The following is a 20,859-nucleotide window of genomic DNA, read 5'->3' on the forward strand; positions in this document are numbered from 1 at the left end:
TTCTCTAGTTAGGTTATGTATATTTTTCTTTATAATTTTCTGTCAGCTTCGTGCTAAAAATAAACTTTTTAAAAATTGTAGAAACATTATTTTGAGTTTTCTTCTGGTACTTTTAAAAGTGTTTTTATTTGTTGAAATCTTTATCTACCTAGAGTTATATACAGATTTATAACAAATCTTATAAAAATGTATTTATTTTAAAATTTATAAAATTGTTAATCTTTATATACTTCTAATATATAACATATCTTTAAGCAGATAAGAATTATGATGGGACTATTTCAAGTTGGGAATGTTTGAGCAGTTGTTGAAGAACGTTTTTTAAATGTATGTACATTTCTAACTGCCTCCCAAAATAAACATCTTCAAAAAAATTTTTTTTAAAACAGATATTGTCAGCATGTGCTTTGTGAAACTGTTCGAACTGCCAAACTGACTCCAGTTTCTGCCCAGCTTCAAGATATTGAAGGAAAAATTGACCAATTTATTATTCCTAGAGAGGTAGAAAACCTTTAATATGTTTAATTCATTCAGCTATTCTCAACTCTTTTGGTGTGTGTGTGTGTGTGTGTGTGTGTATATATATATATATTTTAGACAGAGTTTTGCTCTTGTCACCCAGGCTGGAGTGCAATGGCGCGATCTTGGCTCACTGCAACCTCCACCTCCCAGGTTCAAGGGATTCTCCTGTCTCAGCCTCCCGAGTAGCGGGGATTACAGGCGCCCGCCACCATGGCCAGCTAATTTTTGTATTTGTAGTAGAGACGGGGTTTCACCATCTTGGCCAAGCTGGTCTTGAACTCCTGACCTCAGGTGATCTGCCAACCTTGGCCTCCCAAAGTGCTGGGATTACACACGTGAGCCACTGCACCCAGCCTGGTGTGTATTTTAAATTTGTTTAAAGTGGCAAATAAATGCTACCCATTATTAAATAAAAGACACAATTATTTTAGTTACAAAATAATATGTGCTTGTTTTAAAGTTCAAACAATATAAAAGTCTTCCTTCCCAAAGGGTACTACTGTTAGCAGTTTAGTATGTATTTTTATAGACCTATTTCTGTGTATGTATATTACTCTGTGTATATATGTATAGAAACACACATATACATATGTATTAAACAATTTATATGTGAAAAGTTACTCTTTCTATATTGTTCTTTAATTTTCTTTTATTGAGTGTATCATGGCTATTAGTATACCTAGCACTTGATACAGATTTGACTCATTATTAATGGCTGCATAATATTCCATTGTGTGAATGTACCATGATTTATTTTTTAATTTAATTTTTTGAGACAGAGTATCACTCTGTCACCCATCCTGGAGTGCAGTTGTGCAATCTTGGCTCACTGCAACCTCCGCCTCCCGAGTTCAAGTGATTGTCCTGCCTCAGCCTCCTGAGTAGCTGGGATTACAGGCTTGTGCCACAAGGCCTGGCTGATTTTTATATTTTTAGTAGAGATGGGGTTTCACCATGTTGGCCAGGCTGGTCTCGAACTCTTGGCCCCAAGTGATCCACCTGCCTCCACCTCTCAACATGCTGGGATTACAGGCATGAGCCACCATGCCCATCTAGCATAATTTATTTAAGCAGCCCCCGCTAGTGGAAATTATGATTGACATTTTTTTTTTAATTATATACTGGTACAGGTGTTGAGTAGAGTCTGAGACACGGAGTTTTTGTGTCAAAGTCCATGTATATGTTCAGTTATTATTATTTTTAGACAGGGTCTTGCTCTGTTACCTAGGCTGGAGTGCAGTGGTGTGATTGCAGCCTCGACCTCCCAGGCTTAAGTGATCCTGCCACCTCAGCTTCCCAAGTAGCTGGACTAAATTTTTTTATTTTTTATAAAGACAGAGTCTCACTATGTTGTCCAGGCTGATATGGAACTCCTGGGCTCAAGTGATCCTCCTATCTCAGCCTCCCAAAGTGGTGAGATTACAGGCATTAGCCACTGCACTGGGCCATGTGTACGTTAAATTTAAAATGTTCTCTAAAAGGCATTTTATACTTCTAGCAACAATGTATGAGAATGTTTTTTCTTTCCAAATCCTCACTGCCTCTGAATTTGGGTCTTATGTATATTTTATGAATCTTGCTTTTCTCTGATCATTGGAGAGATAGAACAAATTTTCATACATATATTAACAGTTTGTGTTTTTCTTTTGTTAATTCTGTCTTTATAACTTTCACTCATTTTTCTAGTGAGCTTATATATATTTGTATATTATACAAATTCTGTCAATTATATAGCAAATAACTTTTACTGTTGCTTACTTTTTTTGTTGTTTTTTTTTAACTGGATGCAGATTTTTTTTTTATACTTTAAGTTTTAGGGTACATGTGTACAACGTGCAGGTTTGTTACATATGTATACATGTGCCATGTTGGTGTGCTGCACCCATTAACTCGACATTTAACATTAGGTATATCTCCTAATGCTATCCCTCCCCGCTCCCTCCACGCCACAACAGGCCCCGGTGTGTGATGTTCCCCTTCTTGTGTCTATGTGTTCTCATTGTTCACTTCCCACCTGTGAGTGAGAACATGCGGTGTTTGGTTTTTTGTCCTTGCGATAGTTTGCTGAGAATGATGGTTTCCAGCTTCATCCATGTCCCTACAAAGGACATGAACTCTGGATGCAGATTTTAAATTTTCATATAGTTAAGTCTGTTATTCCTTTATGGTTTCTAGATTTTGTGACATGCTTAGGGAGGCCTTCCTCATTGTAAGATCACCAAAATAATCACTTGTGGTTTCTTGCATTATTTTTAAATTATTATTTTGTATTCAATATCTATATTAAAAGGAGTTTGGAATAAGTTGACTTTCTAGGAGTCATTTTATCTCTGTTAGTCCTTGACTAATTGGATTTTTTTTTCCACAGACCCTCGTCCTTTATGCCCTTGGTGTGGTACTTCAGGATCCTAATACTTGGCCATCTCCACACAAGTATGAAATATTTGTCATTGTATTTGTGACTGTCAGTTTTTGTGTTTGCACGTTTTGCATTCCTTTCCTAAGTGTTGAGGAGAAAACTCAGTATGTAGCAATGATACAACAAAAGAAAACTAGTGAATCCCCTTTTCTTCTCTTTCTTTTGAGACAGGGTCTCACTCTGTCATCCAGGCTGGAATGTAGTAGTGCAATCGCTTCTCACTGCAGCTTCGACCTCTCTGACTCAAGCCATCCTTCTGCATCAGCCACCTAAGTAGCTAGGACCACAGGCACGCGCTGCCACGCCTGGTTCATTTTCGTACTTTTTGTACAGATGGGGTTTCACCATGTTGCCCAGGCTGGTCTTGAACTCCTGAGCTCAAGCCATCCTCCCACCTCTGCCTCCCAAAGTGGTGGGATTACAGGCATGAACCACCAAGCCTGACCTGCATCCCCATTATATCTTCTGTTCATTGCTTTTTCTGTTATGTGAATCTGCTATTTGCTACTCTTTGTCTCTTTTATTACCACTTTTATACTAAGTGAAAAGTAATTAACATCTGTTTTAAGAAAATGAAAGCAGGCCGGGCACCGTGGCTTATGCCTGTAATCCCAGCACTTTGGGAGGCTGAGGCGGGCGGATCACAAGGTCATGAGTTCAAGACCAGCCTGGCTAACATAGCGAAACCCCGTCTCTAATAAAAATACAAAAATTAGCCCGGCATGGTGGCGCATGCCTGTAATGCCAGCTACTTGGGAGGCTGAGGCAGGAGAATCACTTGAACCTGGAAGGCAGAGGTTGCAGTGAGCCAAGATCATGCCATTGCACACCAAAGAAATACCACCTGTTCCCCAAAAACCTATTGAAATAAAAAATAAATTTAAAAAAAGCAAAAAGAGGAGCAATAAAGAACAGAAAAATGCACTGGGGAAAAAAAAAAAAAAAGAGGCCGGGCGCAGTAGCTGTAATCCTGCACTTTGGGAGGCTGAGGCGGGTGGATCATGAGGTCAGGAGATCGAGACCATCCTGGCTAACATGGTGAAACCCTGTCTCTACTAAAACTACAAAAAATTAGCTGGGCGTGGTGGCGGGTGCCTGTAGTCCCAGCTACTCGGGAGGCTGAGGCAGGAGAGGTGGAGGTTGCAGTGAGCCGAGGTCATCTCATTGCACCCCAGCCTGGGCAACAAGAATGAAACTCCATTTCAAAAAAATAAAAAATAAAATAAAAAATAATGATAATAATCACACATATATAGAGTACGCTTTTCATTCGCTTTAATCCAGATACCCTCCTAGAATTCAGTGGCTTAAGAGAAGCAACATATATCTTTTTTTTTTGGACAGAGTCTCAATCTGTCACCAGGCTGGAGTGCAGTGGTGCAATCTTGGCTCACTGCAACCTCCGCCTCCCGGGTTCAAGCGATTCTCCTGCCTCAGCCTCCCAAGTAGCTGAGACTACAGGCATGCACCACCACGCCCAGCTAATTTTTATGTTTTTAGTAGAGACGGGGTTTCACCATGTTGCCCAGGATGGTCTCAATCTTTTGACCTCGTGATCACTTGCCTCTGCTTCCCAAAGTGCTGGGATTACAGCCTTGAGCCACTGTGCCCAGCCTTCTAAAAAAAATTTTTTTTTTTTTTTTTGAGACAGAGTCTCACTCTGTCGCCCAGGCTGGAGTGCAGTGGTGCGATCCCGGCTCACTGCAAGCTCCGCCTCCCGGGTTCATGCCATTCTCCTGCTTCAGCCTCCCTAGTAGCTGGGACTACAGGCGCCCGCCACTGTGCCCGGCTAATTTTTTTTTTTGTATTTTTAGTAGAGATGGGGTTTCACCGTGGTCTCAATCTCCTGACTTCGTGATCTGCCTGCCTCGGCCTCCCAAAGTGCTGGGATTACAGGCGTCAGCCACCGCGCCTGGCCAAAAATTTTTAATAGAGATGAGGTCTCGCTATGTTGCCCAGGCTGGTCTCGAATTCCTGGGCTCAAGCAATCCTCCCACCTTGACGTCACAAAGTGCTAGGATTACAGGCGTGAGCCACTATGTCCAGCCTCTCTCACCTATTAATAAATCTGGATGTAATATAATTGATAAATATAATTTTAAGGCTGGAGCCTCCAATTTTAAGACATAAATTTCAGTTGAAGAGGCAATATAAAATGTCTTACATATTGATAAGGTGGTCTCATGTAACAGGTCTTAAATTTATTTAAAAATTCATTATATGATTTTCTATGATTTATCCTTATATTTCACAAAATAATATAAACTGGTGTAACAATCTTATACCTTGGTTTTCTCGAGAAATATATTTTGCATCTATCATTTAGAAATAATAAAGTAGGCCAGGTGCCGTGGCTCATACCTATAATCCCAGCACTTTGGGAGGCCAAGGCAGGTGGATCACGAGGTCAAGAGATCGAGACCATCCTGGCCAACATGGTGGAACCCCGTCTCTACTAAAAATAAAAAAATTAGCTGGGTGTGGTGGTGTGCACCTGTAGTCCCAGCTACTTGGGAGGCTGAGACAGGAGAATTGCTTGAACCTGGGATGTGGTGGTTGCAATGAGCCGAGATCACGCTACTGCACTCCAGCCTGGTGACAGAACAAGACTCCGTCTCAAAAAAAGAAAAAAAAAGAGAAATAATAAAGTGCCAGTCGCGGTGGCTCACACACCTATAATCCCAGCACTTCGAGAGATTGAGGCAGGAGGATCACTTGAGCCTAGGAGTTCAAGATCAGCCTGGGCAACATAGGGAGAACCTGTCTGTACAAAAAACTGTTAAAAGTAGCTGGGCCTGGTGGCATGTGCTTATAGTCACAGCTACTCAGGAAGCTGAGGTAGAAGGATAGTTTAAGTCCAGGAGGTCGAGGCTGCAGTGAGCCTTGATTGTACCATTGCCCTCCAGCCTGGGTGACAGAGCGAGACCCTGTCTCAAAAAATGGAATATAGTAAGAAACAGCAATAGACTAAATATATGTTAAATAATTTGGGAACATAAAAATAAGTGGCATTTAAATATAATGTAAGAGCACTTTCTATTTTCAGTTGATTTTTAACTTTGTTACATACTTGTGTTCTTTTAGTGTCAACATGTAAGATGCCAGTGGAGCTATATTGTGATTAACCTCAAATTTTCTTTGTAGGTTTGATCCAGATCGGTTTGATGATGAATTAGTAATGAAAACTTTTTCCTCACTTGGATTCTCAGGCACACAGGAGTGTCCAGAGTTGAGGTGAATAATAGAATGCCAGACTCTGTTCTTAGAATTTTGATGATCACTGTTGATGAGAATGGGCAATCTGTATGATTAAAGTATTTTTTTTATTATTATTGTACTTTAAGTTCTGGGGTTCATGTGCAGAACGTGCAGGTTTAAAGTATAATTTTTAATCTTTAGTAACTAATTGACTTTCTTCCTGACTAGGTTTGCATATATGGTGACCACAGTACTTCTTAGTGTATTGGTGAAGAGACTGCACCTACTTTCTGTGGAGGGACAGGTTATTGAAACAAAGTATGAACTGGTAACATCATCAAGGGAAGAAGCTTGGATCACTGTCTCAAAGAGATATTAAAATTTTATACATTTAAAATCATTGTTAAATTGATTGAGGAAAACAACCATTTAAAAAAAATCTATGTTGAATCCTTTTATAAACCAGTATCACTTTGTAATATAAACACCTATTTGTACTTAATTTTGTAAATTTGGATTTTTATATATCATATTTTCTTAATTCATTGTACACATTTGACTTACTGCACAGTATATTGATCATTTTAATGGGAAACTTTAGCTTTCTACTTTTTATTTTTGTTTTTTCACTTTCTATGCCATTATTTTTGTATTCTTTTTCTTAGTGTGAGCTCTAAAATCAATGTTCTTGAAAAAGAAATTATTTTGCAGAAGTTGGGGAATCATGTTTGTTGAATATGTATAAAATAGAAACATAGGCTGGGCGCGGTGGCTCACACCTGTGATCCCTACACTTTGGGAGGCTGAGGCAGGTGGATCACCTGAGGTCCAGAGTTTGAGACCAGTCTGGCCAACATGATGAAACCCCATCTCTACTAAAAATACAAAAAATTGGCGGGGAGTGGTGGCTCACGCCTGTAATCCCAGCACTTTGGGATGCTGAGGCGGGTGGATCACCTGAGGTCAGGAGTTTGCGACCAGCCTGGCCAACATGATGAAACCCTGTCTCTACTAAAAATACAAAAAAATTGGCTGGGTGTGGTGGCCCACACCTGTAATCCCAGCACTTTGGGAGGCCGAGGCGGGTGGATCACCTGAGGTCCGAAGTTCGAGGCCAGCCTGGCCAACAGGATGAAACCCTGTCTCTATTAAAAATACAGAAAATTGGCCGGGTGCGGTGGCTCACCCCTGTAATCCCAGTATTTGGGAGGCTGAGGCGGGTGGAGCACCTGAGGTCAGGAATTCGAGATCAGCCTGGCCAACATGGTGAAACCCCATCTCTACTGAAAAACACACACACAAAAATTAGCTGGGCATGGTGGCACATGCCTGTAATCCCAGCTACTCAGGAGGCTGAGGCAAGAGAATCGTTTGAACCTGGGAGGCGGAGCTTGCAGTGAGCTGAGATTGCACCCCTGCACTCCAGCCTGGGCCACAGAGCAAGACTCTGTCTCAAGAAAAACAAAAAAAAAAGATAAATGGACAAAAGACCTGAACAAACAGCTTTTATAGGATAGTATGGCTAACAAACTTTTAGAAAAGTGTTTAGTCTCACTAGTAAGTAACAAAATATTGGGGCAGGGCACAGTGGCTCGTGCCTATAATCCTAGAACTTTGGAAGGCCAAAGCTGGTGGATTGCTTGAGCCCAGGAGTTTAAGACCAGCCCAGGCAACATTGGGAGACCCTGCCTCTACAAATATACAAAAAAATTACTGGGCATAGTGACACACACCTGTAGTCCCAGCTGTTCTGGAGGCTGAGGTGGGAGGATCACTTGAGACCAGGAGAGGTCAAGGCTGCAGTGATCTGTGATCACACCACTGCACTCCAGCCTGGGCAACAGAGCAAAACCCTGTCTTTAAAAAAACAAAAAACAAAAAAGGCCGGGCTCGGTGGCTCATGCCTATAATACTTTGGGAGGCCGAGGCAGGTGGATCAATTGAGGTCAGGTGTTCGAGACCAGCCAGGCCAACTTGGTGAAACCCCGTCTCTACTAAAAATACAAAAAAAAAAAAAAAAATTAGCCAGATGTGGTGGTGCACATTTGTAATCCCAGCTACTCAGGAGGCTGAGGCAGGATAATCGCTTGAACCTGGGAGGCAGAGGTTGCAGTGAGCCAAGATCGCACCACTGCACTCCAGCCTGGGTGTCGAGTGAAACTCACTCTCAAAAAAAAAAAAAGGAGGTGGGGGGAGCTATTTCAAGAATATTTTAAGTAGGCCGGGCACGGTAGCTCATGCCTGTTATTCTAACACTTTGGGAAGCCGACATGGGCAGATCACGAGGTCAAAAGATTTGAGACCATCCTGGCCAACATGGTGAAAGCCCATCTCTACTAAAAATACAAAAAATTAGCTGGACATGCTGGCGTGCGCCTGTAGTCCCAGCTACTTGGGAGGCTGAGGCAGGAGAATCCCTTGAACCTGGGAGGTGGAGGTTGCAGTGAGCTGATGTTGTGCTAGTGCACTCCAGCCTGGGCGACAGGGCTGAGACCCTGTCTCAAAAAAAAAAGGAGTATCTTAAGTGTCTTTCAAAATTACACTTTAGCACTTATAAATTTTATATATAATACTTTACTGATAGCATTGTATATTAGTCCAACTTTTTTGGCTACACTATTTGTGAAGGATTCCTTTTTTTCTTTAAGACAGCCACTGTAGGAAATATGCCAAGTACAGATAGTGAGGAAAGAAAGGAAGAAAAATGATAATTGTCTGCAAGTGGGCTTATTTTTAACACTGCTGAATTTCATTTGTAATTTTGCTTTCAAGAATATACTCTAGTAGACTGAGGCGGGAGGATCACTTGAGCCCAGGAGTTGGAGGCTTCAGTAAGCTGCGATCACACCACTGCCCTCAGCCAAACCTGAGTGATAAAGTGAGACCCTATCTCTTAAAAAAAAAAATCCCTTTGTTGTTGAGTTATTTTATGTCATTTATTGGTAAATACCTAACATTTTAGACCTAGTCATTGCCAGTTAACATAGAATTTAATTGGATGCAGTCTGTATTTTTGAAAAAAAAAAAATTTTTGGAATAACTTAAATTCTAAAACTTTGGCCGGGCGTGATGGCTCATGCCTGTAATCCCAGCACTTTGGGAGGCCGAGGCAGGCAGATCACCTGAGGTCAGGCGTTCAAGACCAGCCTGACCAACATGGAGAAACCCCGTCTCTACTAAAAATACAAAATTAGCCAGGCGTGGTGGTGCATGCCTGTAATACCAGCTACTCGGGAGGCTGAGGCAGGAGAACTGCTTGAACCTGGGAGGCAGAGGTTGCGGTGAGCCAAGATCGCGCCATTGCACTCCAGCCTGGGCAACAAGAGTGAAACTCCGTCTCAAAAAAAAAAAGAAAAATTCTAAAACTTTAAGTGAAATTTATTATCCCTTCCCACTTATTTTCTGTGGTTTTGTGTGTATAGAGCATCTTCCTTTGTTACCCAAGTACCTCGAATGGGTTGGAAACTGGCGGAGTAGCCAATTGATATGTAAACCAAGTGTCAGATCAGATGAGATGAAAGAGGTGGAGTTTAAAGCAAGTGAGATATGATAAACAATGATGAGAGCAAAAATAGGGCAGTTGAACCAGAGTCAGCCAGTTGGCATAACTGCCAATAAATGAGGCAGTGTAGAATAACTAATAATGATTGGAATCAAGGAAAAGAGAGCATAGAGGAATCAGCTAAATTAGTATGTTTTATCCATAGTTACATGACTAACAAATGATTAAAAAGAAGTTATTCTCTAGATAATTTTTTAAATAAAAGTACTGTTAATATATAAACTAAGTTATTCATTCACTGTTTTTCTTCACAGTAAGAATGACAAAAATCTGTGTTCTTTGTATTTATCAAATGACTCAAATTTTGGCCACTTCACTGTCACTGATGGCTTATAGAATGATTCTAGCAGGAGTCAAGTTATTGCACTATCAAATGGGTTTTTAATTGATATTGAAGTAAGTAAGTTTTGTAGCTTTTGGAGTTTTTAAAAACTACTTCAGTGATTTTGATTTATATTCTTTTTGATAGTTCAGAAGTGTATTGTTAAAAAACATAAGCATGGCCGGGCACAGTGGCTCACACCTGTAATCCCAGCTCTTTGGGAGGCCAAGGCGGGTAAATCACCTGAGGTCGGGAGTTTGAGACCAGCCTGACCAACATGGAGAAACCCTGTCTCTACCAAAAATACAAAATTAGCCGGGCATGATGGAGCATCCCTGTAATCCTAGCTACTTGGGACGCTGAGGCAGGAAAATCGCTTGAACCCGTGAGGCAGAGGTTGCGATGAGCCGAGATCGTGCCATTGCACTCCAGCCTGGGCAACAAGAGCAAAACTCCGTCTCAGAAAAAAAAAAAAAAAAAATGGCCAGGCGAGGTGGCTCACACCTGTAATCCCAGCACTTTGGGAGGCTGAGGCGGGCAGATCACCTGAAGTCAGGAGTTCAAGACCAGCCTGACCAACATGGAGAAACCTCATCTCTACTAAAAATACAAAATTAGCCGGGCGTGGTGGCACATGCCTTTAATCCCAGCTACTGGGGAGGCTGAAACAGGAGAATCGCTTGAACCCAGTAGGGGAAGGTTGTGGTGAGCCAAGATTGCACCATTGCACTCCAGCCTGGGCAAGAAGAGTGAAACTCTATCCAAAAAAAAAAAAAAAAAACCATAAGTACATAACTTTTTTTCTTTTTCTTTTCTTTCTTTTCTTTTTTTTTTTTTTTTTTTGAGGCACAGTCTTGCTTTGTTGACCAAGCTGGAGTGCATTGGCATGATCACAGCTTACTGTAGCCTCCACCTCCTGGGCTCCAGCAATCTCACCTCAGCCTCTAGAGTAGCTGGGACTACATATGCATGCCACCATGCCCAGCTGTTTTTTTGTTTGTTTGTTTTTGGTTTTGTTTTTTTGAGACAGGGTCTCCCTGCGTCGCCCAGTCTTGTCTCAAACTCCTAAGCTCAAGCGATCCTCCCACCTGGGCCTCCCAAAGTGTTGAGATTGCAGGTGTGAGCCACCGCACCTGGTCCATAAAACATTTTTTTATGAACTAAAGAGCTCTCTCAAACTTGTGCTAACAAAATTTAAGGCAATATTAATTCTGTGCATGTGTTTGGGAAAATTAAAAAAACTTACATAGTGCTTATTTGGCCCACAAAAGTACAGTTCCATTTTTTATATAAATAGATTCTACCTAACTTATAACCCCTATGTCAAAATTTGTTTATCTTAAAATAGTTTGTATAAAAAATCTTTACTGCTTTATTATGAAATAATAATGTTTATTATAGAAAAATCTAGGAAAACACAAAAATATCAAACTCAGTCAGTTAATAGTCATAGTCTCACTATTTGAAGTTAACCACTGTTAAGATTCTTTTTTTTTTTTTTTTTTTGAGACTGAGTCCCGCTGTCTATTGCCCAGGCTGGAGTGCCATGGCACCATCTCGGCTCACTGCAACCTCTGCTTCCCAGGTTCAAGTGATCCTCCCGCCTCAGCCTCCCAAGTAGCTGGGATTGCAAACATGTGCCACCACACCTGGCTAATTTTTGTGTTCTTAGTACAGATGGAGTTTCACCATGTTGGCCAGGCTGGCCTCGAACTCCTCAACCTCAAGTAGTCTGCCCACCTTGACCTCCCAAAGTGCTGGGATTACAGGCGTGGGGCACCATGCCCAGCCCCACTGTTAAGATTCTAATGTAGGCTGGGCACAGTGACTCATGCCTGTAACTCCAGCACTTTGGGAGTTCAAGGCGGCCCGATTGCTTGAGCTTTTAGAAGTTTGAGACCAGCCTGGGCAACGTGGCAAAACCTTGTTTCTATTAAAAAATATAAAAACTTAGCCAGCCTTGGTGGCACCACCTGTAGTCCCAACTATTCAGGAGGCTGAGGCGAGAGGATGGCTTGAGCTCAGGAAGTCAAGGCTACAGTGAGCTGTGGTAGTGCCACTGCACTCCAGAATGGTTGACAGAGCAAGACCCTGTCTCAAAAAAAAAAGATTCTAATATAGATACTCTTTTTATGCATATGTAATTTATATATATTATACAAAATATTATTTGCATTTAACATATTCTGAACCAATAGTCTTTTCTACAAGCAGAACATTAGTATTCTTGTCACTCTGAATGTAGGCACAGATTTTTGTCATTCTTTATCTTTTTTGTGTGTGTGTGACAGAGTCTCACTCTGTCACCAGGCTGGAATGCAGTGGCGTGATCTCGGCTCACTGCAACCTCTGCCTCCCAGGTTCAAGCGATTCTCTTGCCTCAGCCTTTTGAGTAACTGGGGTTACAGGCGCATGCCATCACACCCAGCTCATTTTTGTATTTTTAGTAGAGATGGGGTTTTACCGTGTTGGTCAGGCTGGTCTTGAACTCTTGACCTTGTGATCTGCCCAACTCAGCCTCCCAGAGTGCTGGGATTACAAGCATGAGCCACCGCGCTCGGTCCCTTTCTTTTTATTTATTTATTTATTTATTTTGAGATGGAGTCTCGCTGTGTCACCCAGGCTGGAGTGTGGTGGCACGATCTTGGCTCACTGCAACCCCTGCCTCCCAGGTTCAAGCAATTCTCCTGCCTCAGCCTCCTGAGTAGCTGAGACTACAGGTATGTGCCACTACACTCAGCTAATTTTTGTATTTTTTTTTAGTAGAGACAGGGTTTCACCGTGTTGGCCAGGCTGGTCTTGAACTCCTAACCTCAGGTGATTCACACCCCTTGGCCTCCTGAAGTGCTGGGATTACAGGCATGAGCCACTGTGCCCGGCCATTTTTTTGTGTTTTTAGTGGAGACAGGTTTTCACCATGTTGGCCAGTAGTGTATTTAGTTATTTAAGGAGGGCTCAATCAACAGGTTTAAATGGTGTGCTATTCATAATTATTGCAAAAATAGGCCGGGCCTGTAATTCCAGCACTTTGGGAGGCCAAGGCAGGTGAATCACTTGAGGCCAGGAGTTTGAGATCAGCCTGGCCAACGTGGTGAAACTCCATCTCTACTAAAAATACCAAAAGTAGCAGGCATGGTGACAGGTGCCTCTAATCCCAGCTACTCGGGAGGCTGAGGCAGGAGAATCGCTTGAACCCAAGAGTCAGAGGTTGCAGTGAGCCGAGATCGCGCCATTGCACTCCAGTGTGGGTGACGAGCGAAAATCCGTCTCAACCAAGAAAAAAGAAAAAAAGAAAAAGAAAACTTAACTGGCCTTTGGGGCACATGCCTGTAATCCCAGCTTCTTGGGAGGCTGAGGCATGAGAAAAAAAATAAACCTGGGAGGTGGAGGTTGCAGTGAGTTGAGATTGTGCCACTGCACTCCAGCTTAGGCAATAAAACAAGACTGTCTAAAAAAAAAAAAAAAAAAAAAAACTTATTGAGAGAATAATATACCATTAATATTTAAAGAAATTTTTGGCTGGTGCCGTGGCTCACACCTGTAATCCCAGCACTTTGGGAGTCCAAAGTGGGCGTATAACTTGAGGTCAGGAGTTCAAGAACAGCCTGGCCAACATGGGGAAACCCCATCTCTACTAAAAATACAAAAATTAGTGGATGTGGAGGCGGGCGAATGTAATCCCAGCTAGTTGAGAGGCCGAGGCAGGAGAACGTCTGGGAGGTGGAGGTTGCAGTGTGCCGAGATCGCACCACTGTACTCCAGCCTAGGTGACAGAGTGAGACTCCAGAGGTCTCAGCCAGACTCTGGAGGTCTCAGCCCAGGCTTGAGTGCAGTGGCATGATCTGGGCTCACTACAACCTCCATCTCCCCAGTTCAAGCGATTCTCCTGCCTCAGCCTCCCGAGTAGCTGCGACTACAGGCGAGTGCCTCCATGCCCAGCTAATTTTTTGTATTTTTAGTAGAGACGGGGTTTCACCATGTTAGCCAGGATGGTCTTGATCTCCTGACCTTGTGATCTGTCCACCGCGGCCTCCCAAAGTGCTGGGATTACAGGTGTGAGCCACAGCGCCCGGCCAAAAAAAGGAATTTTTAAGAGGAAAAAGAATGCTACCAACCTAACCACATTTCTATGACTGTTTATATTTTTCCCTGTTCCACATACATACATTTTTACATAGTACGTTCATTGCAGCATGAGCTACTTTTCACTTAATAAATTTTAAACATTTTCCAGCTGGGTGTGGTGGCTCATGCCTGTAATCCTAACACTTGGAGAGGCCAAGTCAGGCTTATTGGGTGAGTCCAGGTGTTTGAGACTAGCCTAGGCAACATGGCGAAACTGCATCTCTACAAAAAATACAAAAATTAGCCAGGTGTGCTGGCGCACACCTGTAGTCCCAACTACTCAGGAGGCTGAGGTGGGAGGATTGCTTGAGCCCAGGAAGTAGAGGTTGCAGTGAGCCATGATCATGCCACTGCACTCCAGCCTAGGTGACAAAGCACAACCCTCAAATAAATAAATAAATACATGTTAAACATATACCTTTATTACTTCATTTTTGTAAGAGCTTCAGGGAATAGGCTTTTTTAAAGGGAATAGACTTATAGATCAATTTTAATATTTGACTTATAGAATTTTATGACGCTAAATGGATAATTGTAAAGTTTGAGTTGGGACCCATTTTGTAAGACATTCAGGCTATAAACAAGGTAATAAATCACACTCTTCCAGTTCTACTCCCAATTTAATTGGTTTACAGTTCGGTGGCTGTCTTTTTTTTTTTTTTTTTTTTTTTTTTGAGACCGAGTCTCCCTCTGTCACCAGGCTGGAGTGCAGTGGTGCAATCTCAGCTCACTGCAACCTCCCCCTCTCAGGTTCAAGTAATTCTCCTGCCTCAGCCTGCCGAGTAGCTGGGACTACAGTCGCACGCCAACCACCCCCAGCTAATTTTTTTATTTTTAGTAGAGACAGGATTTCACCATGTTTGCCAGGATGGTCTTGATCTCTTGTGCTCATAATCTACCTACCTCGGCCTCCCAAAGTGCTCGGATTACAGACGTGAGCCACTGCGCCCAGCCCGTTGACTTGCTTTCTAGATACTGGGAATAGATCTTGTTATAGTATGTGATAAATAGATCTTGTTATAGTATGTGATAAAATGCCATGATCAAATAAATTACTTATATCCTGTTTGGTGATTTTTAGAAAAACATATTTATCTACATCTAAAATACTTATTTTAATTTTAAACACTTGATGGTATGAAATGAAATTTTGTTACTTTACCATTGTAACTATGTCATAAAGTCATAAAGTACCTGTCCCCAAAAAGGCAACCAGTAAATATTTTTGAGTAAATGAATGAAATCTTTATTGCCGGTGTTCTGTGCACATAGAATAAAGGAAATTATTAATGTTACTTAATAGTTTAAAAAAATTCAGAAGCCAAGCTATCCATAAAGCTACTTTGTGATGTGCTGAATACTCCATTAATAGAAGTGTTTAAGAGGATGTTGTATGCCTGCCTTCCACTCATGCCTGTGTTAGATGTGAACATAGATTTATAATATAGTACTATACAAAATACAACTAAAATAGTTGGTAACCAAGTAGTCATTTGTTCCTTCTATATCTTTTTCCTCTTTTTCTTTTTTTTTTTGAGATGGAGTTTTGCTCTTGCCGCCAAGGCTGGAGTGCAATGGTGCAATCTCAGCTCACTGCAACTTCCGCCTCCCGGGTTCAAGCAATTCTCCTGCTTCAGCCTCCTGAGTAACTGGAATTACAGGCACGCACCACCATGCCCGGCTAATTTTGTTTGTTTGTTTGTTTGTTTGTTGTATTTTTAGTACAGACGGGGTTTCTCCATGTTGGCCAGGCTGGTCTCAAACTCCCAACCTCAGGTGATCTGCCCTCCTCAGCCTCCCAAAGTGCTGGGATTACAGGCGTGAGCCACTGCGCCCGACCCCATCCTGTTCCTTCTATATCTTATTACTAGATGATCATTGAACCAAGAAATGTTTAAAGATAAGGGTTTTTTACAAGGTTAGTGAGAGCATTATTTCCCACAATGTCTCATGAAACACCATCCTGTAAGATACTCTGAGAAGTTTCCTTGATATTCATTCTCAGATTCTCCATACTATATTCTTTCTCAGATATTTATAATATATATATTAATATTGGAAGAGCCGAAAAGTCCTACTGTAAAGGAACCTACTTTAGGCCAGGCATGGTGGCTCACGCCTGTAATCCCAGTACTTTGGGAGGCCGAGGTGGGTGGATCACGAGGTCAAGAGATTGAGATGATCCTGGCTAACAACGGTGAAACCCCGTCTCTACTAAAAATACAAAAAATTAGCCAGGTGTGGTGGCGGGCGCCTGTAGTCCCAGCTACTTGGGAGGCTGAGGCGGGAGAATGGTGTGAACCTGGGAGGCAGAGCTTGCAGTGAGCCGAGATTGTGCCACTGCACTCCAGCCTGGGTGAAAATGCGAGACTCTGTCTTAAAAAAAAAAAAAGAAAAAAAAGAAAGAAAACTACTTTAACTTGGTTAAACTCTGAATGTTCCAAATGTATTTGATGAAGGTACTCTTTTTTCCAATAACATCTATGAAACCAGTTCCTGTAAAATCCAGATTTCATAGAAGTAGTCTCTTATAAAACAGAACTCATTTTGCCCGACATGATCTAGAGACAAATTCCTTAAACTATATATGGTCCAGAGATTCTCTAGTCTAAGAATGACCATAGCCTTAAAAGTGAACCACCTGAATACCATATTCTCTCCCTTATCTCCACCTCTCTTCTGCCAGAGCCCAGTGTGTCCTCTAGCTCCACTGACTCCTATCCCTGTCCTGATTTTTCCATTCCCACCCAAAGATATGGAACCCATTTGTCATACAACAGTTGCTTATTGACCATGTGTGCCAGATCTTATGCTACACACTGGGGATATAGCAGTAAACAAAACATACATGGCATTATTACTGTGTTCTCTGTCTTTTCCTGTGTTTCACCCCAGGAGGGAGAACCCCACAGTCTCACGTCCTAGAGCTTTACCACCTTGAATCTTCTAGCACCCAGAGCTCTCCAGGTACTGGGTTGGGAAGCAGCTTGATATGGTTTGGCTCTGTCACCCTCCAAATCTCATCTTGTAGCTCCCATAATTCCCAGGTGTTGTGGGAGGGACCCAGTGGGAGATGATTGAATCATGGGGGCGGGTCTTTCCTGTGCTGTTCTCCTGTTAGTGAATGGGTCTCATGAGATCTGATGGTTTTTAAACCGGGAGTTTCCCTGCACAAGCTCTCTCTTTGCCTGCTTCCAACCATGTAAGATGTAACTTACTCCTCCTTGCCTTCCACCATGATTGTAAGGCCTCCCCAGCCACATGGAATTGTAAGTCCAATGAACCTCTTTATTTTGTAAATTGCCCAGTCTCAGGTATGTCTTTATCAGCAGTGTGAAAACAAACTGATACAGTAAATTGGTACCAGTAGAGTGGGGCACTGCTGAAAAGATACCCAAAAATGTGGAAGCAACTTTGGAACTGGGTAACAGGCAGAGGTTGGAACAGTTTGGAGGGCTCAGAAGAAGATAGGAAAATGTAGGAAAGTTTGGAACTCCCTAGATACTTGTTAAATGGCTTTGACCAAAATGCTGATGATGATATGGACAATGAAATCCAGGCTGAGATGGTCTCAGATGGAGATGAGGAACTTGTTGGGAACTGGAGCAAAGGTGACTCTTGCTATGTCTTAGCAAAGAGACTGGTGGTGTTTGCCCCTGCCCTAGAGATTTGTGGAACTTTGAACTTGAGAGAGATGATTTAGGGTATCTGGTGGAAGAAGTTTTTAAGCAGCAAAGCATTTAAGAATTGACTTGGGTGCTGTTAAAGGCATTCAGTTTTACAAGGGAAGCAGAGCTTTGGAAAATTTGCCCTGACAATGCGATAGAAAAGAAAATCCCATTTTCTGAGGAGAAATTCAAGCTGGCTGCAGAAATTTGCATAAGCAATGAGGAGCCAAATGTTAATCCCCAAGACAGTGGGGAAAATGTCTCCAGGGCATGTCAGAGGTCTTCACAGAGGGCTCCCATCACAGGCCCAGAAGCCTAGGAGGAAAAAGTGGTTTTGTGGACTGGGCCCAGGGTCCCTGTGCTGTGTACAGCCTAGGGACTTGGTGTCCTGTGTCCCAGCCACTCCAGCCATGGGTGAAAGGGACCAACATAGAGCTCAGACTGTGGCTTCAGAGGGTCCAAGCCCCAAGTCTTGGCAGCTTCCACATGGTGTTGAGCCTGTAAGTGCACACAAGTCAAGAATTGGAGTTTGAGAACCTCCGCCTAGATTTCAGAGAATGTATGGAAATGCCTGGATGTCCAGGAAGAAGGTCGCTACAGGGGCAGGGCACTCATGGAGAACCTCTGCTAGGACAATGCAGAAGGGAAATGTGGGGTCAGAGCCCCCACACAGAGTTCTCATTGGGGCACTGCCTAGTGGAGCTATGAGAAGAGGGCCATCATACTCGAGACCCCAGCATGGTAGATCCACCCACAGCTTGCACTGTGCACCTGGAAAAGCCACAGACACTCAATGCCAGCCCATGAAAGCCGCTGAGAGGGCGGCTGTACCCTACAAAGCCACAGGGACAGAGTCGCCCAAGGCCATGTGAACCCACTTTCTGCATCAGCATGACTCGGATGTGAGACATGGAGTCAAAGGAGATAATTTTGGAGCTTTAAGATTTGACTGCCCCACTGGATTTCGGACTTGCATCTGGCCTGTAGCCCCTTTGTTTTGGCCAATTTCTCCCATGTGGAATGGCTGTATTTACTCAATGCCTGTATCCCCATTGTATCTAGGAAGAAACTAACTTGCTTTTGATTTTACAGGCTCATAAGCAGAGGTACTTGCCTTGTCTCAGTTGAGACTTTGGACTGTGGACTTTTGAGTTAATACTGAAATGAGTTAAGACTTTGGGAGGACTGTTGGGAAGGCATAATTGGTTTTGAAATATGAGGACATAAGATTTGGGAGAGGCCAACAGTGGAATGATATGGTTTGGCTGTTTCCCCACCCAAATCTCATCTCGAATTCCCACGTGTTGTGGGAGGGACTGGGTGGTGGGAGTTAATTGAATCATGGGAGTAGGTCTTTCCCATTCTGTTCTTGTGATAGTGAATAAGTCTCATGAGATCTGATGGGTTTTAAAAAATGGGAGTTTCCCTGAACAAGCTCTCTTCTCTTGTCTGCCAACATGTGAGATGTGCCTTTCACCTTCTGCCATGATTGTGAGGCCTCCCCAGCCATGTGGAACTGTAAGTCCATTAAACCTCTTTCTTTTGTAAATTGCCCAGTCTCAGGTATCTCTTTATAAGCAGTGTGAAAACGAACTAATACATAGCTCAAGGACATTTTAGGTTAGTGGCTGAGAGGAACATAGGAAGGAACTTGGAGATAACTACATGACAAAGGTCACAACAGGCTTCTGTCATAGGCTATAATTGGGGAAGAAGCACAAGGAACTGCTGGAAGTGAAACCATCACTGTATTGTCTTTCTCCTTTCTTTTTTTTCCAGTCTTTCTTTTCCCTCCCTCCCTCCCTCCCTCCTTTCCTTCTTTCCTTCCTTCCTTCTCTTCTTTCTATGACAGGGTCTCACTCTGTTGCCCAGGTTGGAGTGCAGTGGTGCCATCTCAGCTCACTGCACCCTCTGCCTCCCAGGCTCAAACAGTCCTCCTACCTCAGCTTCCTGTGTAGTTCAGACTACAGATATGCATCTCCACACTTGGCTAACTTTTTAATTTTTTTGTAGAGACGGGGTCTCACTCTGTTGCCAGGGCTGCTCTCAAACTCCTGGACTCAAGTGATCCTTACACCTTGGTCTCCCAAAGTGCTGGGATTCCAGGCATGGACCTGTCACTTTTCTTTTCTTTTCTTTTCTCTTCTTTTCTTTTTTGAGATGGAGTCTCACTCTGTCGCCAGGCTGGAGTGCAGTGGCATAATCTTGGTTCACTGCAAGCTCCAGCTTCTGGGTTCAAGCAATTCTCCTGCCTCAGGCTCCTGAGTAGCTGGGACTACAGGTGAGTGCCACCACCCCCAGGTAATTTTTGTATTTTTGTAGAGATCAGGTTTCACCATGTTGGCCAGGATGGTCTCCATCTCTTGACCTTGTGATCCACCCACCTTGGCCTCCCAAAGTTCTGGGATTACAGGCATGAGCCACCATGGCTGGTCTCATCACTTTATTTTCAATGTATGAGCAAGATGATTAAACTAGGTATCTGATCAAGGAATGCTTTCAACATTGATGCTGATTAGGAATACTGGAGAACTTTCAAAGTAAGAAGAAACAAAGCTAGGAATTGGTTTGGCTAAGTTACCGGGCAGTATTTATTGTAGTGGTCTGTATTAATTGTTGCTTAATTACACTGCAGCACTAGGTGTGTTGAGTTTCCATAATTTGTTGCATATATTGCAAGGTCATCAACTAATAGCTAATTGATTTTTAGAGCATGAAAGGACCTTGTAGAGATTATATGGGCATAGCCTGCTCACAATTTAACATTTTAAAGGGAGAAGCCTAGGGATTCTGGGGGTAGAAAAGTAACGTTTTTACCCTTTCACTTTGGATTTTTCTCATATAGGGCCTTCTGCAAATATGTGCTTAAGTCTATGATGCTATTATATTCATAGGATTTTTTAAGCTTTCAAGGAAGCGTAGATTCAGAAGAAATTTGAAAACAATTTTTAAAAATATTCTTGATACAGAACCTTTGAGGGAGATGCAAATGTTCTGAATGCCAAATTTACTTAGATTTAAAAATACATATCTTCAAGCAAAG

General features: G+C 42.5%; 1 protein-coding gene across 5 annotated transcripts in view; it reads left to right on the top strand.

The window, feature by feature from the left end:
* CYP20A1 (cytochrome P450 family 20 subfamily A member 1) overlaps positions 1–15,619 on the top strand; it is a 67,390-nt gene extending 51,771 nt beyond the window's left edge. For all 5 annotated transcript variants that reach the window (XM_008974217.5, XM_034954836.3, XM_003820773.5 and 2 more), the window contains 4 exons: positions 390–501; positions 2,891–2,955; positions 6,086–6,175; positions 6,368–15,619. In XM_008974217.5, the coding sequence (XP_008972465.1) occupies positions 390–501; positions 2,891–2,955; positions 6,086–6,175; positions 6,368–6,518 (418 nt within the window). In that variant the 3' untranslated portion in view covers positions 6,519–15,619. The remainder of the gene's footprint in view (positions 1–389; positions 502–2,890; positions 2,956–6,085; positions 6,176–6,367) is intronic.
* The last annotated feature ends 5,240 nt before the right edge of the window (positions 15,620–20,859 follow it).

The sequence above is a fragment of the Pan paniscus genome, chromosome 13 (assembly GCF_029289425.2).
Source record: "Pan paniscus chromosome 13, NHGRI_mPanPan1-v2.0_pri, whole genome shotgun sequence".
In the NCBI taxonomy this organism is placed as follows: domain Eukaryota; kingdom Metazoa; phylum Chordata; class Mammalia; order Primates; family Hominidae; genus Pan; species Pan paniscus.